This window comes from Dermochelys coriacea, chromosome 6 (genome assembly GCF_009764565.3).
Source record: "Dermochelys coriacea isolate rDerCor1 chromosome 6, rDerCor1.pri.v4, whole genome shotgun sequence".
In the NCBI taxonomy this organism is placed as follows: Eukaryota; Metazoa; Chordata; order Testudines; family Dermochelyidae; genus Dermochelys; species Dermochelys coriacea.
In genome coordinates this window covers 116,404,335-116,428,500 of record NC_050073.1, presented here as the reverse complement: position 1 = coordinate 116,428,500, position 24,166 = coordinate 116,404,335, and the positions used below count along the sequence as shown (strand labels likewise).

The 24,166-nt window shown below is 41.6% G+C and overlaps 1 protein-coding gene across 1 annotated transcript in view; it reads right to left on the bottom strand.

Annotated features, from left to right (window-relative positions):
- Nucleotides 1-12,198: 12,198 nt before the first annotated feature.
- Nucleotides 12,199-24,166, bottom strand: part of C6H14orf39 (chromosome 6 C14orf39 homolog) — a 53,199-nt gene continuing 41,231 nt past the window's right edge. Inside the window, 4 exon segments of the mRNA XM_043516853.1 lie at nt 12,199-12,983; nt 15,267-15,324; nt 17,105-17,240; nt 19,128-19,291. Of these exon segments, the coding sequence (XP_043372788.1) occupies nt 12,781-12,983; nt 15,267-15,324; nt 17,105-17,240; nt 19,128-19,291 (561 nt within the window). The 3' untranslated portion in view covers nt 12,199-12,780.

The window sequence follows — 24,166 nt, the reverse complement described above, 5'->3', positions numbered from 1 at the left end:
GCCCTCTCCTGAAGTTAGGCACCTATATCAGGTCAGCCCTTTATAAAGGTGGTGGTGGTGGTGCCCCCTTTAGCCTAGTGGCTAACACTAGCCCCAGGAACAGGGAGACCTGGGTTCAGTTCTCCCCTGCCTGGTGTAGGACAGGGATTTTAACTTGAGTGTTCAATGTCTCAAGTGAGTACCCTAACTACTGTTCCAGATGCATACATATTCATACATATGGGACCCAATGAATATTTCAGTATTTATACACAGTGGAACAGCTTCCACAGAAGAGATTGAGCCAGAATACCCCATAGCCCAGGGGATAAGGCACCCACTGGGGATGTGGGAGACCCACGTTCAAATCAGTGCTCTACATCAGGCAGAAAAAGGTATTGAAGCTAGACAAGTGATCTAAAGCCAGAAGGGGGGCACTGACTCCACCTCTGGTGTACTTTGAATCGCTTTAAGTGTGCTCACAGCACCAGCTGGGGCCCCAAAAGCAAGATAGGTGGGACAATGCTTAGTTTGAGCACTGGGACAGTGGTGGATTAGCCCCTGGGCCAACGGGGCCCATGCCCAGGGGTCCCAAGCAGCTGAGGGGCTCCTGGAAAAACCCACTACTGCCAGCAGAAGCCCAAAGTCCTGGCCACCAGGCAAGCAGGGTAGGGGAAGCTCTGCATGCTGATCCCACTGTGTGGCAGCAGCACTTGGCAGGGAGAAGTCCCCGCAGTGGCCCCAGACACCATCCCCAGAAGAAGCCATGGGACAGCAGGGCAAGCTGCTGCACTGGACCTGCTCTCTGGCAGAAGCACCTGGTGGGTGAGGCAGGAAAAGCCCCAGCACCCCGACGCTGGTTCCCCGGGAGGGTGGCAGGGGAAGTCCTGAACCCCCACTGCAGCCCTGGGACTGGAGGAGCTCTCCCTCCCTGCTGAGGCCCCGGGCAGTGGCCTTGGGACAGAGCTTCTCCAGTCTTGGGGCTGTGGGGTGGGGGTGGCAGAAAGGAGCTAAAGAGGTTGCAGAGCTGCAGTGTGGGGTGCAGAATGGGGAGATACTGGCTGGAACAAGGGGTGGCCCTGGGGAAGGGGCAGAAAGGGGTGGGGAGGGGCTCTCCACTTGCTCTGTCCCAGGGCCCCTGGAAATCTTAATCTCTGCCATGGGCGGGGGGGCAGGGGTGTTATGCACTGGATAGTGGCAGAACTGAGGCAACTGTGCACAAACCCAGCTGCCAAAATATAGGGATTTCAGGCAGCAACTTAGCGAAGTTTTGTGAATGACAGTGCCATCTAAACTTTGGACTTAGGTGCCTAAAGTTGCAGGTAGGCACCTAAGCCCCTCTGCGAATCTAGCCCTAAATGCCCTTGAAAGTAAATTTCAGTGTTGATATAGCTGTGTTGGTCACAAGGTAATATGTTTGATTGGACCAACATCTACGGGTGAAAGTTCAAAAGCTTGTCTCTTTCAGCCACAGAAGCTGGTCCAATAAAAGATAGTACTTCACCTGCCTTGTCTCTTTGAAAGTAAATGTCTTAGAAAAAATACTAGGGATCTGTGATGCTCCCTGGAGCTACCCACAGTTGTAGGGTACCTCTCCACTACCTGCCCTTAGTGTTAGGTAGTATTGTCTGTGCCCGAATTATCAGGCCCACTGTCCCCAAAGGACCAACACACACCAGCTTGTAAGATTCAGTGCAAAATCACTTTAACACCACAGCACTTAGATATATTTATAATGAAAACAAGAATAAATTTATCATCAAAGAAAAGAGATTCCAGTAAGAGTGGGTCAGAATATTGGAAACAAATGGTTACATATAAAACAAAAACATAAAACTTGATGTTGATAAACTGTTCCTGGCTGTCAGGAAAACTGGTTTCTCCGCTTGCTTGCTGTGAGCTATCTTCTTCATCCCCAAAACCTGCTTCCGTGTTGCCTCCATCTCCATTGAAGAAGTCAAACTACATGGCTAGGGTAGTGGTGGCTGATCCCCCTAAAATGGCATGCAGCTCTTCATAGAAGCGGCATGTTTTGAGCTCTGCCCCGGAGCGGCCGTTCGCCTCTCTGGTAGGCTTGCCTCAGCTCCTTAAGTTTCACATGGCACTGCTTCAGGTCCCTGTTATGTCCTTCATGCCCTGGGAGATTTTGACAAAGGTTTTGGCATTTTGAAAATTGGAACGTAGTTCTGATAGCACAGATTCCTCTCCCCATACAGCGATCAGATCCCGTACCTCTCGTTCGGTCCATGCTGGAGCTCTTTTGCGATTCTGGGACTCCATTATGGTCACCTCTGCTGATGAGCTCTGCATGGTCACCTGCAGCTTGCCACGCTGGCCAAACAGGAAATTGAAATTCAAAATTTTGCAGGCCTTTTCCTGTCTACCTGGTCAGTGCATCTGAGTTGAGAGTGCTGTCCAGAGCAGTCACAATGGAGCACTCTGGGATAGCTCCTGGAGGCCAATACCATCTAATTATGTCCACAGTACCCCAAATTTGACCCAGCAAGGCTGATTTCAGCGCTAATCCCCTTGTCGGGGGTGGAGTAAGGAAATCGATTTTAAGAGCTCTTTAAGTCGAAAAAAAGGGCTTCGTCATGTGGACGGGTGCAGGGTTAAATCGATTTAACACTGCTAAATTCGATCTCAACTCCTAGTGTAGACCAGGGCTCAGCCAAAGTTCTTTTCAGGATTCATAGATACTAAGGTCAGAAGGGACCATTCTGATCATCTAGTCCGACCTCCTGCACAGCGCAGGCCACAGAATCTCACCCACCCACTCCTATGAAAAACCTCACCCATGTCCGAGCTATTGAAGTCCTTAAATCATGGTTTAAAGACTTCAAGGAGCAGAGAAGCCTCCCTCAAGTCACCCATGCCCCATGCTACAGAGGAAGGCGAAAAACCTCCAGGGCCTCTCCAATCTGCCCTGGAGGAAAATTCCTTCCTGACCCCAAATATGGCAATCAGCTAAACCCTGAGCATATGGGCAAGATTCACCAGCCACATACTACAGAAAGTTCTTTCCTGGGTAACTCAGATCCCATCCATCTAATATCCCATCTCAGGGGATTTGGCCTATTTACCCTGAATATTTAAAGATCAATTACTTACCAAAAGCCCATTATCCTATCATACCATCTCCTCCATAAACTTATCGAGTAGAATCTTTTCCCCCACTGCTTCCCTTGGAAGGTTATTCCAAAACTTCACTCCTCTGGTGGTTAAACTTCCTGGTGGCCAGTTTATACCCATTTGTTCTTGTGTCCACATTGGTGCTGAGCTGAAATAATTCCTCTCCCTCTCCTGTATTTATCTCTCTGATATATTTATAGAGAGCAATCATATCTCCCCTCAACCTTCTTTTAGTTAGGCTAAACAAGCCAATCTCCTCAAGTCTCCTTTCATAAGGCAAGTTTTCCATTCCTCGGATCATCCTAGTAGCCCTTCTCTGTACCTGCTCCAGCTTGAATTCATCCTTTTTAAACATGGGAGACCAGAACTGCACACAGTATTCTAGGTGAGGTCTCACCAGTGCCTTGTATAACGGTACTAAAACCTCCTTATCCCTACTGGAAATACCTCTCCTGATGCATCCCAAAACTGCATTAGCTTTTTTCACAGCCATGTCACATTGGCAGCTCATAGTCATCCTATGATCAACCAATACTCCAAGGTCCTTCTCTTCTGTTACTTCTAATTGATGCATCCCCAACTTATAACTAAAATTCTTGTTATTAATCCCTAAATGTATAACCTTACACTTCTCACTATTTCATCCTATTACTATTACTCCAGTTTACAAGGTCATCCAGATCCTCCTGTACAATATCCCGATCCTTCTCCGAATTGGCAATACCTCCCAGCTTTGTATCATCTGCAAACTTTATTAGCACACTCCCACTTTTTGTGCCAAGGTCAGTAATAAAAAGATTAAGTAAGATTGGTCCCAAAACTGATCCCTGAGGAACTCCACTGGTAACCTCCCTCCAACCTGACAGTTCGCCTTTCAGTAGGACCCGTTGCAGTCTCCCCTTTAACCAATTCCTTATCCACCTTCTGATGTTCATATTGATCCCCATCTTCTCCAATTTAACCAATAATTCCCCATGTGGCACGGTATCAAATGCCTTACTGAAATCTAGGTAAATTAGATCCACTGCATTTCCTTTATCTAAAAAATCTGTTACCTTTTCAAAAAAAGGAGATCAGGTTGGTTTGGCACAATCTACCTTTTGTAAAACCATGTTGTATTTTGTCCCATTTACCATTGACTTCAATGTCCTTAACTAATTTCTCCTTCAAAATTTTTTCCAGGACCTTGCATACTACAGATGTCAAACTAACAGGCCTGTAGTTACCCGGATCACTTTTATCCTTTCTTAAAAATAGGAACTATATTAGCAATTCTCCAATCATTCGGTACTACTCCTGAGTTTACAGATGCATTAAAAATTCTTGCTAATGGGCTTGCAATTTCAGGTGCCAATTCCTTTAATATTCTTGGATGAAGATTATCTGGGCCCCCCGATTTAGTCCCATTAAGCTGTTTGAGCTTTGCTTCTACCTCCAATATGGTAATATCTACCTCCATATCCTCATTCCCATTTGTCATGCTACCATTATCCCTAAGATCCTCTTTAGCCTTATTAAAGACTGAGGCAAAGTATTTGTTTAGATATTGGGCCATGCCTAGACTATCTTTAACCTCCACTCCATCCTCAGCGTTAAGCGGCCCCACTTCTACTTTCTTAGTTTTCTTCTTATTTATATGGCTATAGAACCTTTTACTATTGGTTTTAATTCCCTTTGCAAGGTCCAACTCTACTCGACTTTTAGCCCGTCTCACTTTATCCCTACATGTTCTGACCTCAATTAGGTAGCTTTCCTTGCTGATCCCTCCCATCTTCCACTCCCTGTATGCTTTCTGCTTCTTCTTAATCACCTCTCTAAGATGCTTGCTCATCCAGCTTGGTCTACAACTCCTTCCTATGAATTTTTTCCCCTTTCTTGGGATACAGGCTTCCGATAGCTTCTGCAGCTTTGATTTAAAGTAATCCCAGGCCTCCTCTACCTTTAGATCCATAAATTCTTCAGTCCAATCCACTTCCCTAACTAATTTCCTTAATTTTTGAAAGTCAGCCCTTTTGAAATCAAAAACCTTAGTTGCAGATTTATTTTTGTTAATCCTTCCATTTAGTTTGAACTGAATTAGCTCATGATCACTTGAGCCAAGATTGTCCCCTACAACCATTTCTTCTATGAGGTCCTCGCTACTCACTAAAATTAAATCTAAAATGGCATCCCCTCTAGTCGGTTCAGCAACTACTTGATGAAGGAATCCATCAGCTATCGCATCTAGGAAAATCTGAGCCCTATTATTATTACTAGCACTGGTCCTCCAGTCTATATCTGGAAAGTAAAAGTCTCCCATGATCACGCAGTTTCCTTTAGTATTTACTTTATTAAAGACATTAAAAAGGGCTCTATCCATATCCAAATTAGATCCCGGAGGTCTATAGCACACCCCAAGCACTATCGTAGGAGAGGCTTTACTAGTTTTCTTCCCCAATGTAATTATTGCCCAGACGGACTCTGTCTTTTCCATTGCATCACTTCTTATTTCTTTACACTCTACCTCATCACTGATATACAATGCTACTCCACCACCTTTACCTTTGTTTCTGTCTTTCCTAAACAGCACATACCCTTCAATACCTGTAGTCCAGTCATGACTACTATTCCACCATGTTTCTGTTATCCCTATAATATCTGGTTTCACTTCCTGCACCAGTAGCTCTAGTTCCTCCATTTTGTTACCTAGGCTCCTCGCATTGGTGTACAAACATCTTAATTTTTGCTGTTTGGCCTCGCTCACATTTTGTACCCTATTAGGCACAGTCATTCTACAGCCAGTATAACCTATTAGACTAGTATCCACACCGCCCTCGCTCCTTATATACATTCTCCTACCCACAGCTGTATTCTTTCTTACTTCGTCTTCTTCCCTCTCAATGCTAAAATCTGGCGTGGAGATTTCCTGGACATCTCCCATCCATCTCCCCCTAATTCCTAGTTTAAAGCTCTCTATCAGTTGTGCCAGCCTCGATCCTAGAAGTCTATTTCCTTCCCTACTCAGATGAAGTCCATCCCGAGAGAACTGTCCTCTGTCCGTGAATGCCTCCCAGTGGCCATACATCCCAAAGCCCTCCTTATAGCACCACTGCCTAAGCCATCTGTTGATAGTCATAATCTTGTCACACCTTTGTTGCCCTTCTCTAGGAACAGGAAGGATCCTGCTAAAGATCACCTGAGCCTCAATTTCCTTAAGCGTCTTCCCCAGCCTAGCATAGTCTCCCTTAATACTTTCCAGCGAGAATCTAGCCGTATCATTTGTTCCCACATGAAGGATAATTAGGGGATTCTTTCCCGCTTCCTTTAGGATCCTTTTCAACCTCAGGTCTACATCCCGTATCTTAGCACCCGGAGGACAGCACACCCTTCTATTCTCTGGATCAGCTCTAGTTACAGGCCTGTCTATTCTTCTCAATAAAGAGTCCCCTATCACATAGGCCTGCCTTTTCCTGATGACTGTGCTATTCTCCAGTCTCTCCCCTGTTCCCTCTGGCTGCAAGTTCTTTCCATTCCTATTTTCCCTTATAATCCTCTTCAACCCATCCTGTATCCTCCTGGGGCTCATATTTGGTCTTGTCTCCCTTGACTCTTCCCCTTTTCCTATAGGACTAGCCTCTCTTCTTCCTTACCCTTCCACCTTCAACAAGTACCTGCTGAGCCCCTTCTTCATTTTCCAACTCTGCAAACCTGTTCCTAAGATCTATTTCTCTTTCACTAGCCCATCTTTTCCTCTGCCTGGTTCTTTGAATGATATGTTTCCACTGACCACTTTCCTCACCCACTCTCCCCTCAAAATTCCCCAGCCCTGCTTCCATTTGTGAGTCTGAGCTTTTCCCTTCAGATACCTCATATCTCTGCTTCATCATCTGCTCAAACCCCTTCCTAAACTCAACCAGACTTTCCACCTGCATCTCCAAACCTCAGATCTTTTCCTCCATCAGCTCTATCAGATGACACTTCATGCAGAAAAAACTCTTACCGGTTCCCCCCTCCAGGATCATGTACATACCACAGCTTCCATATCCAGTCATCCTCAATGTGTCTTCCACTACAGGAGTCACTCCCACAGCTGCCTCCATATCTGTCATCACCTTCCCACATAAATCCTGTTAATCTGGGAACCACCCCTGCAAAAGCAAACCCCAAACAAGCACCACAATCCAAACTCCCCTCCAACAGAACTCCCGCTCAAACTCCTCTGTTTGCTAGCTCCTGTGCCACTGCAGCTATCTGTGCTGTTGCCTGACTGGCTGGCTACCTTTATAGGGCCCCTAGTCAGAAGCCCCACCCCCTAAGCAGGGCTCAGCTGCTCTCCCAGCACAAAGCCCCACCCCCTAAGCAGGCTCAGCTGCTCTCCCAGCACAAAGCCCCTACACACACACACAAATACTAAAAATACAAAACCAAGTACAACTATCTTCTCCTCCAACAGAACTCCCACTTCAGGATTTTCAACCAAACCTGGTTGACCCCTTTCCCGTAAGCAAAACTCCATCCTTTTACTTCCTCATTGAAGGGTGCCTGGGAGTCTTCTATGCCTCCCCTATCTCCACCCCCCAAAGTATAGTTAAGCAAACCTCTGGCATGCACCTCCAGATAAGGCTCTTGCACCTGCTGGTTTACTCTTCGTGTTAGATTCTTTCTTAAGTTCTGACAATCCTTTAATTGCATTCACGGCAGAATGGCAATAGAAAGCCCACTGTGAATGAGCCAATACTCAATGTACGTGTAAACAGATAGATGGACAAAATGCCTCATCTGATAGAAAACCTGTTTTTCACCTTTGCTTTTCACCAGTTCCTACAGACTTTAAGACCGTATTTTCAGTATATATTCATAACTCCTTATATAATATTTGTACATACATTGCACAAGGATATTGATTTCCAGAAGACACGCTTGTATTCGAGACCTCACATGACACACTTTGGTGAACTAGAATGTACACAGCAGACCCATGAGATGCCTGTAATCACTCAGCACCTCCCCTTGCCAGCTGGAATTGAAAGGTTCTTAGGTCTCAGTGTGAAATGGAATCAATTTATAACAAATGCCAAGATTTGTCAGAGGGTCAATAGTTCATTATCTCTAAAGTTATCCAGAAAAAACAATGGAAAAATTTGGGCTGTTTTAAGAATGAAGTCAGAGAATCTGCCATGGCAGGCATGCCATTGTGCTGCTGGAGGGACGTGCAAAAGGTGCCAACCAAAAGAATTCCTTCATTGAACACTACTCAGCAAAAGAAAACGTATGGGCCTTAACAACTATTGGACATGCAAACAGCAGCCCAAAACAGCCAGGGATAGTAGGGCCTTGGTCATGCCTGGGAAGGATTCCGATTCAGATGCTACTTTACTTCTCACATGTAGCTAAGTCTTACTTATGTTCAAACTCTTGAGAGACGTTCCAGAACAAAAATTCTCTTTACTAGGGAACTGATCTTGCCAGCAATGCACATGGAGAATTTCCATTGATTGTAATGGATCAGGCCTTAAATAGCTCAAACTGAAAACAGCCTTTTAATTAGCTGATTAATATCGTAAAGTGTCAGGTCGTATTTTTGCATTTTAAAATATTCTCAACAGATAAAGGCAATGAAAAACACTACTAACAATTAACATTCTCTCTCATCACCATTTTGGATTAAAGCTCAGTGCTGTAGCCCTTGTACTCTCTGAACTTGTTCCAAACGCAGATCTCCTGTTGATGGGTATTTCACACATGAAATGAGTGAATAATTATGTGACAGAGAACCACAGCGTGAATCCAGGGGGACAATTTTTCTCAAAATATTGACTTGTCATTGTCAGTAAAAAACAAATGTGGCAATGAACCAGTTGTGAATTCTAACACTATTATTTGAGAGTAAGCAAACTATGTTCTCATGTGTCAGTGCTAAAGTTTTCGCTGTTGTAAAATCCAGGTGCTCCTGTATTTATTTGTAAGCATTTTTAATCATCACAAAAACTTTGTAGTGAAGAATATTAATGTAACACTTTTTGTATTGTGTGAATGTCAATCATAAAATGACTGAAGACGAACTGCGGCTGCTATCTGGGAAACCTGTATTTTAAGTGAAAACAATTTTGTGAGTGTCCAATTTTGTATCAGCTGTGCAGTGCACCATAATATAACAGCATTGCAGCAAAGTAAATTCTGTATACAAGGGGGAGCACAGAGACTTCCCAGTTCTCTTCACTTATCTTTGAAATTCATCCTTTACGATCCAACTTGTCCTCCTGTCCTTTATTTGCTTTATGCACATGTTGTGTCTTATTTATACAGTTTGTAAGATCCATGGGGCAGAGACTATCGTTATTGCCTTAGGCCCTTGCCCCTTATCGCACCCTCTTGTCACTGCCACCATATAAATAAATAATGACAATGAATTCCCAACTTTAAGGTGATGTCCCTTGACAAACTTCAGACCTTTTAAGGCAGTGGTCCCCAAATTGTGGAGCATGCCTGGGGCCAACCAGCCAGGGTGGAGGAAAGCCTCACCAGCCCCACTCTGCCTCCAGCTCTGCGCCAGTCCCGCCCCTTGTCCCAGTCTCCAGATACAGCTGCAGCCCCAGCTCTGCTCCTGGCCCCGGCTCAGCTGCCAGCCCCCACTCTAGACCACCGGCCCCCAACCCCTGCCCTCTGGCTGTGGCTCCACTCCTGGCTCCCAGCCCACAGCCTGGCTGAGACTCCGCTCTCAGCCTGGGGAGGTGGGGACACATTCCATTACTGGTAAGGGGGGGTGCAAGAGGAAAAGTTTTGTTGTGCACCCCTCTTTTAAGGGGCTTATTGTGGACAAATAACTCATCTCGCTCATTGTTGGAGGATAGGGAAAGTCTTTTTTTCCCCCCATGGTTTTCCCATTAACTCCTTTCTCATCCTTCAATTTTTTTAAATGATGGATACAAACATCCTTTTTTTTAAACGATGGATACAAACAGACTAAGTGGAAGCCTCTTCTGGACATTAAAAACTCATTTTGAAGTAAATATCATGGGAAAATATTCTTGTGGCATTTCTGGTTGAATTACCAGAAGACTGACATATTTCTGTGGGTATTTTTCTGTGAGAAAGATGACTGAGAGGCATGCAGGGTTTTCCTCCTGGCAGCACCAGGTGGGTAACAGGATAACGTTACTCTACGGTATATATATATTGTATTCAATAGATTCAAATAGAAGAAATGTAGCTAAATACCTTGATATTTACTAACATTTTGTTGGACTTATGTATGCTGCTTAGTTTTATTAAATGTTTCCTTTGGAACAGAGAAAATATTTAACAGTGAGTAGGTTCTATGCTGATGGGCACGAAGTAAAACCTCAGACAGCCACTAACAGTTAAAAAACAACTAAAATATAAAATTAGGTCCCTGATGGGTGTAAATTGGCACAGGTTCAATGAAGTCAATGGAGTTATACCAATTTACACCTGCAGAGAATTTGGCTAATAGTATCCATTACAGGCATTGATATGGTGCTTTTCATTATAGGGTATGTCAATTAAAACCCACAGCTGGCCCAGACTAAGGGACTGTTCAACTGCAGTGTAGATGTCCAGGCTTGGGCTAGGGTCTGGGCTCTAAGATCCTGCGAGGTGGGAGGGTCCCAGATCTCAGTCTGCAGCACAAGCTGGAATGTCTACACTGCAATTAAACAGCCCTGCAGCCTGAACCCTGAGAGCCCAAATCAGCTGTCACAGGCCAGCTGCAAATGTCTAATTGCAGTGTAGACATACCCATGCCTGGGAGCTCTGTACATTGCTTACAGTGAGACAAAAACAATTCCCATGTATGTAGCTAATATTCTATAACACCACCCCTCTCTCCTCCATTTCCAGGGACGCAACTTTAAAAAGATAGAGACAAGAATGATATTGACAGCGTAGATGGCAGAGGAAACCAAGAGTCAATTATGGAATAACTAGACAAATAGGTACATTTTGCAAGGCTTTCTAAATGTGGCCAGTATTGGATTTAGGAGACTTTCTGGCTGTAGCATATTCCAAAGCTTTCTACCCACAATGACCTAACTCCAGCTCCCTCAAGTCTCACCCTTACTTTAAGCGTTCCCAGTAAGTACAGATTGGATGGTGGGTCAGAAAGAGAGTTCTGAGACAGATCAGGTCTACACCATTTGGGCCCCACACCACAAAGGTATTAAGGCACTAAGTTCCAGTTTTAGGCTCCACTGCAATCAACAAAACTCCCACCAAACTCTGTAGGCACCTAAACTCACTTGGTACCTATATTTTCAGGGTAAAAATTCCCTCAGCATCTATCTGACTCTGGGCATGCACACAGCTGCCTAACGCTAGGTGTCCAGATGTCTATTTCCCAGCTATGCTCCAGAGTGATCCACAAACTGGGGGAAGGCAGGCACATGAATGCCTATCTTGTGTGCTGGGCTCACTCCCATAGATGTGCTGAGAGGCTGCCTACCAGGTCTCATTCAAAATATGATCACTGGACGAGGTGGTGCTGCTACCCAACTTATAGCCCAATGGTTCGAGCTGTCAACTGGGATGTAGGAAATGCAGGTTCAGTCTCCCCCTCTCTGCCAGAGGGGCAGCAAGGATTTGAAAAGGGGTCTTCCACCTCTCAGGAGAGTGCTCAGACAACTGAGCTATGGAATATTCTGATGTGGGACTGCATCAGTCTCTGCTGTTGAAACTGTTCCACTGTGGAAAAATAATGAAAGAGTGTGTGCAGCAGGATAACTGGACCCTGGGTGTCCACCTCACAGGTAGGTACCCTAACCACTAGGCTACACAGTCATTCTCTCTCTTTCTGGCCCAAAGACTGTTCCACTGTGGATAAATACTTAAATAATCATCAAACTTCACACACAACTTAGGTGGCTGAATGCCTGTCTTCCCTGGGTTTGTGAATTGCCCTGGGGTTTAAGTGGGTGTTTTGTGCATCACAATGGTACCAAAACTGGGATTTAGGCACCTAACTCCTTTTGTGCATTCTGGCCAAAATATCAAATACTCTAATTACACAATTATTTCAGTTTGCAAAGTTGACTAAAACACTCACTCACAAAAACATATACGGTAATTGACAAACAAGTTTATTTTAAAAATGTGTAAATTTTTACTTTAAATGAGACAACCAGCCAATTTCTGAATGCTGTATTTAACCCAATAAACAAATTCAAACAGTGTTTAATGCTGCAGTAAAATGGTTATTTTTTTTACAATAAATGAGTTAACTAAAACCATACAAAACAGTATTTATACCACTGACAACAAGTGTTCTGTTGCTATAACTGACACCAAAACCAGCCTCCATTTTTTGATATCATACATTTAATTTATTCAACATGGAGGTTTAATACTCAGTAAGAAGTACTGAATAAACGGAATATACTATTGCCATTGACATTTTTTCTGTTTATGTTAACGTGTGCAGGTTAAAGGAGAGCTTATCAAAAGGTTTCATGAAAACAATACATTAAATCATTAAAAGTGATCAAATAAAAATAAAAACATCTAAGAGCATGTATGATTAGTGGAGAGTATTTAAATGCTCTTGATGCAAGTACAGTAATGTCACCTTACATTAAATGACAGAGAAGTGAAATGTTATTAATTTTTCTTAAGTTGCTGAAAACAAGGGTCAAGGCTAAGCAGCAAAAATATTCAAAATGAAGTCAAGAAATGTATTCAAAAGAGTGTAAATGGCTTTGTATTTTGTGAAGAAGAGTGAAAACCTTTCAGAGAAGAAGAATGTGATGATCTCTGATCCTGTCCAAATGCAAATGGAAAGCTGAAGTCATCTTTTCCATCCCCATATGCATGAGAAGACGACTCTGACGGAAAGGAAAATGTAAATACATCTTCATTTTCCGATTTCCCAAATAAGCTTCCTAGAGGGAATACATATTTTAATTAATCTGTTAAATTAGATGAAATCTTATTTTAAGACAATTGCAATCGACTGTATTTTTGAAATAATGTACTGTACTTTAACATCTTGTTGAATATCAGCATACAATGGCATGTTTATTCATGCATTAGAAATGGAGCTCCCATTACTGAGACACTGTATTCAATGAAGGCTAGCAAGACAGTTGCATCTAATTGATTAGAGCCTTTCATGGCGTTCTATAGAGCCCTTCCTGATGGTCCACAGAATGAAATATTTTGAGACAAGCTGTAGAGGGATTGGGTGTTGAGAGGGGAGGTGGTCTGTAAAAAGATCTCTTTTCTTACGAAGTGGTCACAAAATGAAAAGCCCCACTATTCTATGATTCTATGATATTCTAAGATTGAGTTCACTACGTCTGGGTGAAGGGACCACCTGTGGCCGTGGAACAACCTGCTGAGATGGTCCACCAACTTTTTCTGTACTCAAGGGAGGTACGATGCTTGCAGGTGTATGGAGTGCTTTATACAGAAGTCCCACAGAATGAGGGCTTCCTGGAAGAGGGGAGAGGAGCATGCACCCCCCCCCCCATTTGTTGATATAAAACACCACTGTGGTGTTGTCTGTCATGACTGATACACATCTCCCTGCTAGGTGGGCTCTGAAAGTGTGGCTCGTCAGGTGCACTTCTCTCAGCTCTCTGACATTGATGTGTAGCGCGAGATCTGCCTGAGACCAGAGGCCTTGTATTCTAAGGTCTCCCAAATGTGCCCCCCCAGCCCAAGTCTGATGCATCTGTCACTAGCAAGAGGGATTGCTGAGGGCTGGTGAAGAGGACCCCTGAACATACAGAAATGTGATAAAGATGAGCTTGTATCACACATATGTATATAATTATATATACATGCTTCGCTATATTCTAACAGATAATGACTGGCCTTTGAAGTTCTAGTGCTCCAAATGAGATGAGATTATAATTCCCCACTATGAGGTTAGAGAGAGACAGAGGGTGAAATCCTGGCACAAAGCTCCCATTGACTTCAGTGAGGGCAGGATGTCAACAAGAGGGTACAAATCAGAATAGCACCCTTGATTTCACTGGAGCAATGCTGATTTACACCAGTTGAGGACCAGGGCCAGAGGGGCTGATTTTCCTCTCATTCACATCAATTTTACATTGATTTAAACAGAAGGAAGTGAAAGCAGAGTCAGGTCCAAGGATTTCACTAACAACATGGAAACATTACTTGCACTTTAGAAAGAGATGCCCAAAGATACACAACTTCTCGTTCTTACATTGATAACCTAACATGTTATTAACAGAACCAACGTGCACTTACAATTAAGTAAAAAGAAAAGGAGTACTTGTGGCACCTTAGAGACTAACAAATTTATTAGAGCATAAGCTTTCGTGAGCTACAGCTCACTTCATCGGATGCATTTTCCACCAAATGCATCCGATGAAGTGAGCTGTAGCTCACGAAAGCTTATGCTCTAATAAATTTGTTAGTCTCTAAGGTGCCACAAGTACTCCTTTTCTTTTTGCGAATACAGACTAACACGGCTGCTACTCTGAAACCTTACAATTAAGTGGAAGCTTTGGGGTAACCCATAGGCATTAGCTGTGCTATGGCTGTTTTACATTTAATAGGACAGAAATGAGGTTTTTTAATGAGTGGCAAAGCTCTCAGAATTGCTCCTTTCACCTTAAAAAGAAAAGGAGTACTTGTGACACCTTAGAGACTAACAAATTTATTTGAGCATAAGCTTTCGTGAGCTACAGCTCACTTCATCGGATGAATGCATCCAATGAAGTGAGCTGTAGCTCACGAAAGCTTATGCTCAAATAAATTTGTTAGTCTCTAAGGTGCCACAAGTACTCCTTTTCTTTTTGTGAATACAGACTAACACGGCTGCTACTCTGAATCCTTTCACCTTGGTGTTCTATCTCATGGATTGTTCCAAGTACATCTAATGCCAGACTTCCCCCTGCTCCTCCACCGCCTCCTCCTCTCCTCCCACTTCTTCTTGCCTCCCCCTTCATGTAAATTTTGTCCAGTTTTTGTGGCTCTCTGATGTAATATTCAGGGACATATTTTGTGCTGTTTCAAATACACATATATACAATGGGCCATTAATTACAGGGTCACAGTTTTACCATTGCACCCTTATTGAACAACATTTCTATTAATCAGGGATCTGTTTTTGAACAGAGCCACATGTAGTTAAATTATCAATTACATGAATATGAAATATAAAACTACTTTTCACTTTCAAAGCTTACCAATATCTTTGTGTGGGGAAATAGGGTTTACGTTTCCTGCAGAATAACCTTCATCAGTCTGAAACATAGTAGCCATTATATTTAGCAGATGAGAAAACTACAATATAAACTATAATTCTGATGTAAGTATCGATTAATTTTACATAACTTCATAATGATTAAAGTTTTTAATTTAGCTAAATTGTTACATTTAAAGACATTAAAATAGTGTGTTTTACCTCTTCAGTCAATATTTAAAGATACAAATGATTCAACCACTGCAGTGGTAACCAGTAAAACTACAGTCCAAAAAATCAACTTTTGACCAGCTTCTAATTCCGGCAGCATATTCCTGAAAAGGGCTAATATTGCCATTATCATTCCATCTTTAATTCCAAAAAGTAATCAATAACTCACAGAAAGACGGCATCCAAAGTCACCCTGATGGATAGCCTTTATATGACTACTCTTTCATGTATGAAGCTATATCCTACATTGCAAAGAGCTACTGCAGTAAAATGTTGTTGATCTCCATGCCATGAGTGCAGAGGTTGGACTAGATGGTCTCAAGGTCCCTTCCAGTTCTACAATTCTATAATTCTTCTGTTAAATGAAGTTTGAGCACAAGCACTCACTACTCTTATAAGCACTCACTACAAGCACTCACTTCTCTTGTAAGCCATCTTATACAGATGTTCCGATTAATTACTAATCTTTCCATATGGCTTCTGAAAAGTTCTATAGACCAGACAACATGAGGGGATCAATTCTCAGATGCTCTATGCAGCTGAGGTGTGAAGATGAGAAACAGGAAGGCAAAAGTGGCTCAATGCTACATTTGTGACTCTCCATGCTGGGGAGCAGCAGGGGGCTGGTTCCGCTCCTAGTGCCTAAGCACTCCATGGGGTTCTAGCCATGTCCTGTTGCTCCAGCCAGATCTGCCAGGCTTACACTTGGCAGTGGGCCTACACAACAGAAACTCAACCAAAAGATAACTTGGGGTGACATCATATTCATATTCAGGGCTTGAAAAATCCATTTGCTCTGCATGAATAGGAAACTTTCCCATGTAAATGATATCACCTTCTGCAGAAGTGCATCCGATGAAGTGGGCTGTAGCTCATGAAAGCTTATGCTCAAATAAATTTGTTAGTCTCTAAGGTGCCACAAGTACTCCTTTTCTCTTCTGCAGAAACTAAGCTTTCTTTAAAATAATTTTTAAAAAAAAACCCTAATATATGGTTGCAAAGTAAACCTTCTAAACTGGAACTGAGTGTTACTAATGCATTGTTTGCTTGTATCTGCCAAGTCCTGTCAGTTTTCACTGCTGTTTTTCAAGTTGATAAGAATCAAAGCAATTTCCTTCTGCTACCTCTTAGGAAACCTAAGCAGAGGCTGGCACTGGAGCTATGCACTGGAGAGGGGGACATAATAATGAAGGCTGAAGGAAGGGAAGAGTAGCGGAACCATCTCCTCTTTTCCCTGTTCAGGAGCCAAAAGTTGTAGAAGGGTCCTTGGCCAAGATCCTCAAAGGTATTTAAGTGCCTCATTTCCATCAGAATTAGGCACCTAAATACCTTTGAAAATCTGAGCCCTGTTGCCTTCCATTGTACCAAATGCACAAGGGCCAGCCTCAGCGAGAAAAAATTCATACCTGAACTGAAATTCTCATACTGGAATTAGCAGTAGAAAAGCAGTGCAAAAGGGTATATTTTATAAAAGTAAACAAGCTAGTAAACAAGTGACAATGTAAGTGAACACGAAGGATGCTGGAAACCTTCTACGCAATCAACGAAGTTTTCTGAGAATACTTCACTTTGTGAAAATCAACTGATCATATCTTTAAGATTCAATATTACCTGGTCTGATAAATTTTCTGCTCCGAATACAGATGAGTCAAATAAATTAAAGCCAGGTGACTTCTGGGCACAGGGCATAAGAAAAGAAAAAGCAGGTGATTTGGGGGCTGGTCCTTCACAACCTAAATTATGACTCCTGTAATGAAAGAAAGGAAGAAATATTTTAAGAAAGTATTTTATCTTAAGAGTTATAAAACAGAGTCCTCCCTATGATTTAATAAAAGACCCTAGGTACACTGGGTTTGATTCTGATCTCACAATGGTTTTACATTGGTGTAACTTCATTGACCTTAACAGAAAGAAAAGGAGTACCCGTGGCACCTTAGAGACTAACAAATTTATTAGAGCATAAGCTTTCGTGAGCTACAGCTCACAGAGTTACTCCTGAAATACACCTATGTGAAATCAGAACCAGGCATTAATTCCTGGCCCTTACACCAACAATTGCTTCCTGTAGCACAAAGCAGGTAACTGTATTACTCATAAGAACAGCCATACTGGGTAAGACCAAAGGTCCACCTAGCCCAGTATCCTGTCTTCTGACAGTGGCCAATGCCAGGTCCCCCCAAGGAAATGAACAGAACATGTAATCATCAAGTGATCCATTCCCTGTCACCCATTCCCAGCTTCTGACAAACAGAAGCTAGGGACATCATTCCTGAACCTGGACCCATTGATGGACCTATCCTCCTTGAATTTATCTAGTTCTTTTTTGAATCCTGTTATGGTCTTGGCCTTCACAGCATCCTCTGTGAAGAAATACTTCCTTTTGTTTGTTTTAATCCTGCTGCCTATTAATTTCATTTGGTGACTCCTAGTTCTTGTGTTATGAGATGGAGTAAATAACACTTCCTTATCTACTTTCTCCACACCAGTCATGATTTTATAGACCTCCATCATATCTCCCCTTAGTCGTCTCTTTTCTAAGATGAAAAGTCCCGGCATTATTAACCTCTTCTCATGTGGAAAGCGTTCCATGTCCTTAATCACTTTTGTTACCCTTTTCTGAACCTTTTCAAATTGCAATATATCTTTTTTGAGACAGGGCGACTCTAAGCATGTCACATGTTTCTCCCCCGAACAGATACCCCAAGCAAAGAGTTTAAGAAAGAAAAAACACACAGTCTAGCAACTTTTTCACTAGATTAAAAAAAAATGTTCACCCACAGTCATAATTAACCCCTGTCTATGGAGTTTTTCTCCACCAGGGGAAGCAGAGTGAGCTCATTGTAGCCAGTCAGAGCAAAAGATCAAACATTGGTTCTTATTTACAGATAAATGCTGTAATACCAAAATCAATAATATACTGTAAAAATATCCCTTAACAAAAGGACTTTCATACCAGGGGAAACATTCAAACTTGTTACAAATGTATGGCAAGAAATTGGAAGTAAAAAACAAAAAAATAATCAATCAATCAAATACAATCTCATATACACAAATTCTCAACAAGAGAGTTATTTGGAAAGCAATAATGCTGAAAAAGATTTAGTGTGCTGAAGAGCTAGTTAGACATGAATTTCAAATCTAACATGGCAGCAAAAGAAGCCAGTGCAATTTTTGGCTACAAAAACAGGTAGATCTTTTTCTCCTGCAGATTCCATAGTTAAGAAATAATATAAGATTTATGTTTTCCCAGTCATTTCTATGGCAATAGAGTGTTAGATCATAAATGCAGGATTATGATTTCATTTCAGTATCGAAGAGAGTAAGAAGTTAGATTCTAGATGCCCTTATTTAGGCATCAATGCCTCAAATAAAGCAAAAGAAAAACAAAGAATAAGTACCCAGTACACCGCTGAATGTATAAATGTTCTCTTTCAAGTCAGCTTCAGTATGAACGTCCCTCTAAAACAAAATTCTATTTGCTATCATAATAATTTAAATAAAACCCAAACATTGTTCAGCACTGTCTTGCAGGGAAAAAAAGTGTGTTTTTGCATAGCAAAATTAATCAAAATGTTTATAAAATGCACATCAACACGACATGATTCATAAAAGATCAATAAAATTAAAACCCTACAATTCAAAAGGAGGAGTTTTAGGGAACTGGGCTTTCTTCCCATTAGATTCTGGTGTTCTTATAAATAAAGACATCTCAGGGGTTTGCAGAAAATGTTCAGTACTTCCTTCTGCTGCTTCAGGATTATCCTCACTTGATTTAATAAAACACTCTGTGTGTATATTCTGTTAAAAAGAAATGTCACATAATAAAAAGCAAGTTTATGGCATTTTCATCTTTTACAAAATGTCAATAGTCCTTTTATCAAAAAAATATATTGACTGTATTTTTGTCTCCCTTTGTTTAGGTAAAAAGTTTAATATTCATAAAAAAAGGGAAGACTTTAATAAACTGCTAAAATTTTAATACATTTTATTTTTTATTGGACCACTTTCTGTTGATGAGAGAGACAAGCTTTCAAGTTTACACAGGGCTCGAAAGCTTGTCACTGTCACCAACAGAAGTTGGTCCAATAAAAGATATTACCTCACCAACCTTGTATCTCTAATATCCTGGGACCAACACCACTACATATGCACACTATAGTTACCTTTGCATATTAAGCTATGTGGTTTACAAAAAAATCACATCTGGATTGAGACCATTCATTAAAATTGCAAAACAAAAAGAAATCTGGAAAACTTATAAAAAGACTGAAAATAGGGATTTAGAATGGAAGAGTCACCTCAACCTTACCCATTTCTAACAGATCACTATATTTCTCACAAAAAGAAAAGGAGTACTTGTGGCACCTTAGAGACTAACAAATTTATTAGAGCATAAGCTTTCGTGAGCTACAGCTCACTGTAGCTCACGAAAGCTTATGCTCTAATAAATTTGTTAGTCTCTAAGGTGCCACAAGTACTCCTTTTCTTTTTGCGAATACAGACTAACACGGCTGCTACTCTGAAACCTATATTTCTCACAGTGGAACTATTTAGATTTAATGATTTTAATAGCAGTGGAAAGGGATAACCTTTCAGTACTCTCTGGTGGAATTAGGGGACATCACCATGAGAACATACTTCAGTTCACCAAGACTCTCTTTTCCCAAAGGAAAGGTTAGATGAGAATGGACTCTTGAATGCTGAACAGGAAATCTCCACCAGGACACAGGTGAAATTTTTGTAAAGGAGATCCTTCTCCACAAGCAGCACTTAAAATGAGAGCTTTTAATAGAACTTAAAACATAGTTCTGATGGGTGAAAGTTGATGCTAGACAAATTGAGACTGAAAATAAGGTGTAAACTTTTAACAGTGAGGGTAACTAAGCATTGGAGCAATTTACCAATGGTCATGGTGGGATCTAAATCTCTGGCAAATTTTAAATCAAGACTGGATTTTTTTTTAAAATGCTGGGTCTAGTCAAAAGGAATTATTTTGGGGAAGTTCTATGACCTGAGTTATACTGGAGGTCAGACTTGGTCTCTTCTGTCCTTGGAATCTATGAACCTCAATAAATGGAATCCTATATTTGGAAGACAGATCCAAGTGGAACAACTACAAAAATTCTACTGTGATAACTATATGGGCCATTGGTTATGAAATAAAAAGGTACAAACACACTCTGAGTCTCAGTAGCCTGATTAAGGATTCCAGGATTTGGCTTATTTAGTTAAAACTGACATCTACTATGTAACTCTTTTCCCATGAATCGAGGCCTTTGCTGCCTGTTCTTAATCAACCAAATCCTACAATCCTTACTCAGGCAAAAATTGCATTTATCTGAAAACTCAATGAGTTTTACCATGACAAGTTGCAAAGTGCAATCTTGGTAGTTTAACACAGTTAAAGTTCAGTTTTCCCCACCTTTGTCTAGATTGTGCGATTTAAGGATTCAGAAACCTGTGGATGATCATTACTTGGTTGGGGGATGGTCGCTAACACATATATATTTGAATATGGGATACTCCTTTATCTGGCTGTGGTGGTTTCAGTGAAATAAGCAGTCCTGGTGTTCAGCAACCAAATTCTTTTGTTTTTTAGATCTGTGTATAAAACACTGAATCAGCACATCCTTTCACCACCTGGCCATACCTCCTTCACAGTCAGCATTATTTGCTCTTCTAGATTGTGCTGGTTCTTCCCAGAGACCCCAGTGAAATTCATAGGTTCTAATGCCAGAAGGGACCAAGTCTGATCTGCATAACACAGGCAATATAACTTCCATAAATAATTCCTATTTGATCTAGAGCATATCTAGTGGCATGGAGGCTGTGGCTGCTTTTCACTATAGCAACCTTGTCCATTGCAACTGAGGATTTAGCACTTTAGTTTAATCTGGTAGAAGATGTCTTAATTATTAATTATTCTGAGTGGGTGAAATTTGCCCATGCACATGGCTGTTCCCCTGCATCAGAGAAGAGTGTGCACAGGGCTCTGTAACCTCTGTACATGGCAGAAGTGACCGCCTGTACACAGCACACCACAAAGGGATATGCATCGAATGAGGCCAAGAGAAAGCGGTCCTGGATCCTGCTCCTATTGAAATCAATGATAGAGAAGCTGTGCAGGGTCTGTGAAGCTGCCCCATACTCTCGCTCACATGGGCTGCAGAGAGTCTATTTGCTCTAGCTTTGTGGGAACAGGGAAGGGTTAGGGTTTCACTCCAGTTTATTTGCAATTTTAAAATATATATATATTTAAAAATTGTAATTCACTTTGATGAAAAGCTGATATGCACCAATTTTAAGAAGCTATATTTAATGTGTGTGTGAGAGAGATTTTACATATAGCAGAAAGCTGCCACATATGCTCCCCATAGTTAAGGTACTGTAGGGAGTTAGGGGATACAATATGGGCTAGAGGACAGAGCAATGGACTGGGAATCAGGAGATGTAGATTAGTCACTGACTTGCTATGTGACTTTAAACAAGTCATTTCACTTCCTTTGTGTATCTTGTGTATTTAAATTAGAAGCTCCCATAAACTACAAGCACCCACCCATAAAATCTGCCTAGGGACGACGTTTCCTCAGGACCTGCTGTGTGCTTGTGCTAGATACTCTTTTTTTCTGGAGGTGGGGAAGGAATTTTTCCCTGACCTTGTGATTGGAAGAGGTGGAATGCGTTTTTTTGCCTTCCCCACAGCAGTTCTGGGACCCGGTAGGCTGGGATTGAGGGGATAAGTTATAATGTTGCATCTCAGTAAGTAAAACTCATGGTGGAGGTCCAGGGCATGTACTCATTATGGAAAGGATATGGTTATTGGACAAAAGGGACTAGAAGAGGATCTGAAGGGAATTCTCCCTAAAGAGATCTGAATAAGAGGGGGTCAGGGCTCCTATATCTGGTACAGTGGGAAGATGACCCACCTCTTTTTTAGCTCCTTTTTTGCCTCAGGCAAGGGGAGGGCGGGGGACCAGGTTGGGGATTATGTACCAATGATTAAGAAAATGATGATGACCTGCACTGTACAATTTACTGTCAGGTACGCCCAGATGTTTTAAATGAATAAAGCTGCAACCTAATTAAACCACATGCATTGCCTCCTGTCTTTCTTCTGGCATGGCTGGAAAATGGGGCCTGATCTCAGCTGGGGCCTTTAGCAGTGCTTAATTTGTAATGAAAGAGGTGCCAGCCAGGGCTCAGGCAAATAGGTGCTGGGGCTCAAGCAATTTTTTTACTCTCATAACTGATGTGGCAAGCCCAGAGGCACCAGGCTATGATCTACCACATCTAGAGGTGCCAGGGTTCAGCCCTGGCAAGCTCTGGCACAAATTAAGCACTGGCTTCTAGGTACCACTGTGATATGTCTGTACATAATAAAGTAGAAAGGACAAAAATGTTTAATATCTTATTTTATATGACAGCTTCAACCTGAGCTTCTGCCAGTGTAGATACAGGGGCCCCAAGATAGAAAGTTTCTGGGAAGAGGTTGAAGTGGCTGAAAGCTGCCACAAGGACCACTCAGTTGGGAGACTATAGGAGTCAGTATAGTCCAAAAATTGGCCAGTGCTGGCTGAGGAAGGGGCATGTAGGCAGGATGATTGAGGTACGTGATGAATCAGCGCATCCTCTCAACATCTACTCTCTGTAGAAATTAAATGGCCTTCATGCAGCAAAAGGAACAAGGAAGTATCACCATCTGTCCTTACACCAGGTAAATTTCCTGTATTGTGTAGAGAAATCAACTGTTATATGGAAATATAATTTGTACTTCATTCTACCATCTTATTTGAACCAGGCTCTGTATACAATTAATTCCCAAACTATTAGTCCAATGGCAAGCTGAATATAGCACATCTCTACCATAATACAAATATAGTAATAAATCAAAATAGGTTCATATTAGGTAACATTCTAATTATTTAGTGACTTTAATTAATACCAAAATCCACGAACATGTACCAGAAAATTTCACTAGTTAATGTTGGCCCAAACACACTTTTCTAAAAAACAAAACAAACAAAAACCAAAGAAGTCCCTGGTTTCTTAATAAAAGTTTTTTATTCAGCCACCTGAAATTCATTGTGCAACAAAAAGCCCATAGCCTCCTGAAGAAAAATTTTATAACAGAAAGGTTCAGAGCTCTTATAGATATAAAATGCACAATTTTCACTACCAGCTTATATGGCTTTCAGTAAAAATTCTCTCCAGGAGGACTAATCTTTAATAATCCAAAACAAAAGAAGACACTAAAGCTTGCTTACTACAGCAACAACTCCTTTGTTCAATCAGCCACAAAACAGAATCTCAGGGACACTCATATATTATAGTAACCACGTTTTCTCCTCCCTGATAAAACTATAGAAGTAAGTCATTTTATTGAGATCCTAGAGTCACGAACAAGCTGACTGTGCCAAAAGAATGCATGGTATTTCATAGCGATCTGACCACTATCCAAAAACTTTCTTGCCCTGACAGAAAGCTCTACTTTTTACAAGTATCATTAGTATATTAATTAAAAAACTGTCATATCTTGGAGGATGTGTAATGAACTTAAGCTATCTTTAGGGGTGACTTGGATATTGGAGGAACATATTTTAAAATTGAAAAAAGTCTTTAATGTGCAGATAAATGATTGTACTGAAGGCTGTAAAAACCAGGGACTAAATCCTG